The sequence below is a fragment of the Mizuhopecten yessoensis genome, unplaced genomic scaffold, assembly GCF_002113885.1.
Source record: "Mizuhopecten yessoensis strain PY_sf001 unplaced genomic scaffold, ASM211388v2 scaffold9369, whole genome shotgun sequence".
NCBI lineage: Eukaryota > Metazoa > Mollusca > Bivalvia > Pectinida > Pectinidae > Mizuhopecten > Mizuhopecten yessoensis.
In genome coordinates, this window is record NW_018408013.1 from 643007 (window position 1) to 650876 (window position 7870).

The 7870-nt window shown below is 34.9% G+C and overlaps 1 protein-coding gene across 1 annotated transcript in view; it reads right to left on the reverse strand.

Moving 5' to 3' along the window:
* The window catches only part of LOC110457897 (eukaryotic translation initiation factor 2D-like), an 18976-nt gene extending 11115 nt beyond the window's left edge, over positions 1-7861 (reverse strand). Inside the window, exons 1-8 of the mRNA XM_021509351.1 lie at positions 7652-7861; positions 6055-6329; positions 5372-5474; positions 5073-5180; positions 4247-4548; positions 3721-3850; positions 468-513; positions 37-143 (exon numbers count right to left, since the gene is read on the reverse strand). Coding sequence (XP_021365026.1) covers positions 37-143; positions 468-513; positions 3721-3850; positions 4247-4548; positions 5073-5180; positions 5372-5474; positions 6055-6329; positions 7652-7707 — 1127 coding nt within the window. The 5' untranslated portion in view covers positions 7708-7861. The remainder of the gene's footprint in view (positions 1-36; positions 144-467; positions 514-3720; positions 3851-4246; positions 4549-5072; positions 5181-5371; positions 5475-6054; positions 6330-7651) is intronic.
* Between the last annotated feature and the right edge of the window lie 9 nt (positions 7862-7870).

Genomic DNA, 7870 nt, shown 5'->3' on the forward strand with positions numbered 1-7870 from the left:
ACACTCATCCTAGATGTATTGGGTTAACACACTCACCCGAGATGATTATCGCATATTGAGACGATGACCTCTGCATCTCTTGTATAATCCTCACGAACTCTGATGTAGCCTTCTTTCATTTTTTGTCTTAGAAACACTGATAACTGAAATTGAAACAAATCTGATCAAATCGTGTTGTAAGGTCATTTAAAATTCTTCTTTAGAAATTATATACATTGTATATATTCACTTTTCCAAATATATTTTTTCTGTCTGTTTCTTGAATAACAATGTACATGATTTAGCTTGTCTTTAATTAAAATTGAACCTGATATCATCACACATCTATTTCAATAAAATCATATCTATATTTCATCCAGATGATGTTCTGATTAATAGCTCGATCATCAAATAAAACCAATAACCGTAGATTTTTGTTCCAGGAAATAGCTAAAATATACTATAATTATAATGTCGTGTTTACCTACCTTCTTATAACTGGACTTTTTGATGTCTAAGCTTTTTCCTGTTGGACTGTCAAAATAGAATTCAGAATCAATACATTTCAGTGAGAAAAAGCTGTTTTAATTTAGAATTATTTTACTTAAAAAAAGATTTCTAGCAGTAACTAGACAGCCGTGTTTGAGTACATCCACTGTTTATAATGTTTGATATATTAATGAAAATATACAAAGCAAAAAAGGGTTTAGTGGAAATTGCTGTAAACATTTGAAAGCGCAATACTATGTATTTTGAATGACATCATGAGAAAGAAATTAGGATTCCAAAATCAAGTTTTCTGTTGATAAACCTTGTATCAGAAATTATTTTGAAGATTATGCAGTACTGATGTAATACAAGGATTCCACAGGAGTGGATGTGTCGCCTGCTCAGCGCTTTTAGTGAGAAAAGTGTTTTGGCTTGAGTTATCGCGCAAACAAGCAAAAATTAACAGCAAAAACGATGAACAGTGTTGCTATATGCCAAGTGTGATATGCCAAAACGCGGAAAGTTGAAACTGGACAGTATATTGAACATTATTGCTTCTAGCATTATCATACAAAATTTGAAAGGAATTGATTAAAAAATAAAACAAGAGGCCCATGGGCCTAAACGGTCACATGAGTCCTACAGTATTTATTTTTGTTGTTGAAATATGTACCAATTCGAGTACAAAATAGTTAAGTATAACGTTAACTTAAGTTTGTCAGGACCATGAGCTGATCATTCCTAGACCGAGTTTCAGTTAAAAGTTTCAGTTCAATCGGCCCAGTAGAACTTGACTTTAAGTTTGAAATAGTTTTTCAAAATGGCGGCAGTGTCGGCAATATTGGATTTCTGATCGACCCGAATAATAACAACACTTTGTCAGGACCATAAGTCGATCATTCCTAAAAAGTTTCAGTTCAATTGGCCAAGTAGAACTTTACTTTAAGTTTGAAATAGTTTTTCAAAATGGCTGCCGTGGCGGCCATATTGGATTTCTGATAGACCCGAAAAATAACAACACTTGGTGAGGGAGATGTCAGTAACCTTCCCATGAAATATTAATGAAATCCCTTTGCCAGTATTTCAGCTAAAGTTGAAAATGTAAAATGTTAACGGACCATGGACGATGGACGACGACGGACGAAGACGGATAGCAATAGGTCACTTGAGCTAAAGCTCAGGTGACCTAAAAAGTTCTTGCATTTACTATGCAATGCCCTTATTTGGCAATAAAAGGTGCATAACTCCACCAAAAATAGATGTAGACTTCTGAAATGCAATTTGGTTCGAGCTATGTAAATATGCAATATTTATACCAAGTTTGAGTTCAGTCAACCCAGGAAACCTTGTTTCGGACGATGCAACCAACGCCGACGATGCCCACAAAGTAATACCTATATGTCACCTCAGCAGGCGACACAATAAATGAGGACCATGTACACGCGGAAGATTGCAATAAAGCAGAATGTCTCAATAATCACTTTACTGGTACTTCTACATCCTCTACTACACCTGGTCTAGAACCTCCTGATGTAAATCATTTGGCTTAACATGCATTTCGTCCTCAATAAATATCAAGCATTTATCCTTCTTTCAACAAACTTGGTGACACTTGGTTAATTCATACAAAGAGTCTAGCTTATCCTCCCCACATGTGAATATTTAGGTCACATGTGAACCATCATATGTCGCGCAGATACTGTATAGTTGGTCATTTTCATGGCAGTGTTATCCTTGCGCTAATCCTGAAAGGATTCTTTCAGGGTCAAAGAAAATACCTCAGGATTACCACAGAAATAGAGCACAGCAAAAATATGTAGAAATGTTTTACGGCGTTAAAATATCATGGACCAACCTTTCTGTTAATTTAACACTCGGCAAATATTAATTTCGTGACGAAAACATGAAGATATACCAGCACAAATTCAAAGCTGTATAGAGTAGTTTAATCAGGTTTATTTACAGTCTACAGTACACTGACATTGTGAACGGCACACAATTATGTGACGTCATCAACAGCAGATGTGGGGCGGAGTTAAAAAAGGTTTATGCAAATTTCAGGCTGTTGGCTGTTATTGAACTGACCACACATTGATATGTTATGAAAAAGAAACCTGTCTCTGCTGATCAGATTAATGAATAAAATAGCAATGAATTCGAACAATTCACAGAAAAATAATGTAATTTTAAGGAATAGTTTTCTATTTGGATAGGTTATGAGATGATAGCTCGGGTTGACTGTTGAGCACGAGTAAATTTATACAATAGATGACTTCACCATCTATTTAGTTTACAAGTGCTCAACTTGGCATATCATCCGACATGACATCTATTACCAAAATAAAAAGCTATGCATTAAATACTTACATTATTTCGCACAAACTTTAATGTAGCACCTTGAGAACAACCTACACATCCGCAATATTAATGAACATGCTTTTAATACCTCATGAACAACCTACATATGGACACCCCTGATAAACATACCCTGTAAATCCTGAACATTCTACAGCCTCACATGTATCTACACCCTATATACTCATGACTTGTACTTACAGATATAACTGTCCCACTCTTGATTTGTGCCTGTATAAATATGGTGAGAATACTCATAATTCACCATGCTTTGACCCAGATATGTATCACAAAAAAAAACTTATCTTGTGAGGACACCCAACAACAGATCTGACATTGTTGTGGCATACCGGTATCTCGGGCTGATATGAGAGTATGATCTGGCTGAAATGGAATAGGCTATTTAGTCTTTGCATATTGCAGAGTTATCTTCTCTTGTGAGCAGGGATTGATTGTTACGTCACTGGTTTGTGTGAGAAAATTATGTCGTTTTCTCAAAAATTGATGACGTTACTCTCACAAACAAATGACGTAACAATCAATACCTGCTCACAAGAGAAGATAACTCTGCTATACGAAAAGAAGGAATATCTCATGAGCTAAACTATAATCACATTTTACCTTAAATAAAACAAAAACAATTGAACAGCAGAAACATATGGATAAGCAGTGTGTTGTACATTACCAGTTTGAGGTGTGATTTTTCTGAAAAGTGTTGAACCGGAAGTTAAACGAAACTTGCGTGTGTCGGGCAGATTTATGGAACATCCATATGCTGGAAGGGTATGGAGTGTACAGGGCAGTTATGGGTTGGTCCAGGATATGGCCTATGCACAACAATGCACATTATCACACACGCAAAACAACCCATATCACCGACAGACATGTAATACATACCAGTAAGGCAGCATGTGTTGGCGGTAGAAGGCACTGGTGAGTAGAGGCAGGTCAGAATCCTTTACAGACGCCTTAATAGCACACTTAAAGCATCTGTCTAGCAAAGCATCTACCTCATCTGTCCCAGACCCTGCAATAAGTGATGAAAATGTCACAACAGGATTTGTTTATCACAAAACATTGTAGGAATGCATGATAAAGTACTCATCTGTCAATCACCTAAAGTCAACACATTCACACCTTTAACAACAGATGTAGATTAAGGAGTGTACAAATTAAAATTGTGTAAACTTATCTAAATTGTGTGATTCTATTGATAAACAATCAAGTCTTTGATAGTAACTGAGTAAAGAATGATATGCAGTCAGAGTGTTTTGATGGATGATTTTTAATTAAAACGAAATTATAAATAAAAAAGAAATAGTATATATATTGAATTGCCAAAAATTTAAAAATAAATGTGACAGCTATCATATAAAACATCAGTATGTGAAATGACCCTGTACACAGAAGTGAGGTAACTTACCAACAGATGCAGAAACGTCTGGATCCCCAGCTTTAGCACTTTCAGCATTATCTCCATGGTTACCACCTGTAGCACCTTTAATATTGTCACCATGGTTACCAACCTGATTATTAGTCAATGAGGATCTGTTCACATCATCCTCTACACACAAAGATCTAACATGGTTACTCATCTCTCTATCTGTTCCGTCCCCAGCGGCACAATCATTCCCTGCCCCACCCCCTTCTTCAGCAAATGAGTCTATGTCTTTTACAGCAGCTGCATCTGGAATTAGTGGAGGCTGAGACTGGTCTCCATATGCCCTGTCATGAGGTATTTAGAGAATATATATTATATACTGATTTTTCATTTACTTGTTACCCAGCTTCTTTTCAATCCCAGTTGATTGAAATAATTGTTACTAATAGCAGGAAAGTATGTTGTTTTTTGACATGGGATTCATCTATTTTTAAACTGAATCCTTTTCGATTCTAGATCTCTGACATTTCAAAAATAAGCAAAATCAGTCATATTGGTTCTGTCAATTTGTTGAATTTTACAGAAATATCAGTCTTCAAGATAAAGTTAAGATAGCATTTACAACATCAATAGAAAATCTGTCTGAAGATAAATGTTATCTTTCATCTTTCAAATTTATCAGCCTATTTGAGATTTTCGAAATACAAATCACATCAACACTGACTATAGCGAAATGCTAAGCTTGTTTAGAACAAAAATAGTAGTAATAATATAATGATAATTTGAGGCTCTTGTATATCCCTATATCACAACCTAGTTTGTAGGTTGTCACAAAGCAGTTCATAAATAGTAACAGATTTACACTTACCATAGCTCATCCCCAAGCATGTGTATGAAGTGCACTCCCTTTCCTCGCATCCCCGAGTCAAACATGTCTGACCCAGAGAGTGCCGTCTTTCCTACAGCAACTGGTGCACTTAAAAAAAAAGATGAAAATTTATATGAAATATCTGTCACTAACCAAAAGGCCCAGGGGGCTGAATAACTAGCTCATCTGTATAATAGTAGAATATGATACATTCAAAAGAGAAGAACAAATTAAAGCTGACAACAGGCAGAAATTTAGTAATAAAAGTTTTTAATATATTAATGGATTAATTTATTTACAGATTTCCATTCAGCTTTACTGCACACGTATCCCCTTTGTTGATGTGTTTGAACGTAGCTGGAGTAATCTCCCCTTGTACTATAACTCCAGGCAACATCAGATCTGGGAAAATGGGAAAGTTAAAATGTAAATTATGCACATTTTGTTAGATATGCAAGGGTAAGTTTGTTTGGAACATGAATCATGAAGGTAGAAATATAGGTAAAAGTACATTAATTTTATTATATCGGGGGTAACATACTCTATCATTCTAAGAGGTGGTTTGGTACTCCTTGCTATAGTAATTTGGAATTTATGCTTTAGGCAAACTTTTTCATTAGTAGTAGTCAAAGATGGATTAATTGGTCAATTACCTTATTTGATAAAGTGGTGCTCCATCATTTGATAATGTATAATACCTACAGAATCTGGCAACTGTCCTCAGCCCAGGAGCAATATTAATATCATCTATACTATTACACATAAAGTGTGGCAGGATAGACAGAGGACAGTTTGATACATGGTGCAAAATACAGTAGATAAATTACCGAATTTGTTGCACAAAAAAATAATTCATAAAAACAACGTAAGTAGCTGAAAATTGTTGGATCATTAAAAGTCACTTTTAACATCAATCAAAGTATATGTTCAATTAACTTTCAAAAGTAATATGAAAATCAAATAAATCACAGGTGATTATTACCTGCTCCTCCCAGAAACTTTTTTAACAGTGGTGACCATGTTGTGAAAGTAAACATCATGCATGGAAATTTCCATAGTGTATAAACTGTAGGATAAAGCTGTCGCCCAAATTCCAAAAATGCTGGGTTCTTGTTAAGGCTGTAAAAGACCGCTGTATCACCCGAATGGGTGTAAATCTTTGTCACGGTCATCTCCTCTTTGGCCGGCACAGCTCGCGTCAGATCATCTGCTGTTAAACTGGGAAAACTGGACCCTAAAGAAGCACGCAGCTTTTTCCTATAAAAAAAACATGTAGTATTAAATTTCTATATATTTATAATCAACATGTTGAAAGCAAACAGACATGAGCAAAAGTCACCTGCCAGACCACGTGGGTTTTCTCCGGATACTCTCAGGTTTCCTCCCACACTAAGACCCCCAGTGCGCTAACATCCGGGCCAACAAGGGTGATTAATATAAGTTGACATAACTTGTTTCATAATTTCCCTTGGTTGGTCGCTTAATACATATTCCACTGTATATATATTATCTGTTATCATTTCATCATCAAAATGCCCCCCATGCAAATTTTAAATCTCTTAGTTATCCAAACTCTAGTCACATGTACATGTACAATAGGATTATTACCCACTGTACAAAATGTATTATACAAAAATGTACCTATATCCTATATCAATCTTAAGAATTTGATTAAAGTATTCAACCAAATTGTTGTATCTTATAATTCAGAAAGTTAGCTTCTCTGACTGACATGTTTTATTCTTCAAATAATGGAATTATACATGTATGTAATTTCTTATATTACAATCAATTTACTTGAAAAGGAAGAATTTCCTTTTATATCATATGTCAAACACATTAGATAAAATACATATATATATATCTGTTTACTGACCAAACAATTCTCGATAAATGTTGACATTATTCACTGATGGCAGGCAGAATGTTTGCTTCAATTATCAATAGTAATGTATATTGATGTGATGCTGATAAGTGTGGCTTAAGTGAACAAAATGTATCGCTTTATTTTGGGGAAATTTATATAAATCTTACATACATGTACATTTACTTAGTTCCATAATTTTAACATAAGAGGTTACATTTAATTTTTCTAATCTATTTAGAGACGTATATATTACAGTGTAATATATACGTCTCTGGGCCCGTATTCATGGAACCATTCTCATGCTTAAGCATTGATATTGTGCTCAAGTCTAAATTCTTGTTTCAGTCATAAATCAATGAAAAATGTATATTTTTGTCAATGATTTGGAAGAAATTTGAAGAGACTTAAAGCCGGAAATTGTTTTCAGTGTTTTCATTTGACTTTTTGATTGTTTTACTTGATTTAAAAGAGTTACAAGAAAGCTGGTTTGAGCAGAGTTCAAGCTTGAGCGTCGGAATGGTATCATGAAAGATCTATTTTCCAGCTTTTTCACAAATATTAAAGATACATTTTTTTTTACTTCAGTTTGATATATTAGTTTAAAAATACATGTGTATACTTGATAGGTAATTACAATATTCCATACACGAATTCTGTCACTAGCATACAGTGTCCGTCGAAACTGGTTACCCCACACAGATCATAATATTACCTGTCCGATCCCTTGATTGCTGTCTGTGTTTTAACTCGAAATGGCTTCTGGAACATTTTGAATATACAATCGTCTCTTTTCGTTTGAAATAATATGGATGAGGTGCGTAAGCAGCAGATGTCACACTTTGGGCCTAGGTCTGATTTTACTCGTGCGTCAGACGATTATAAATATACTCCGAATTCAGTCCTGTCCGTCGTTCTGTCAGGAGGTTGTGAA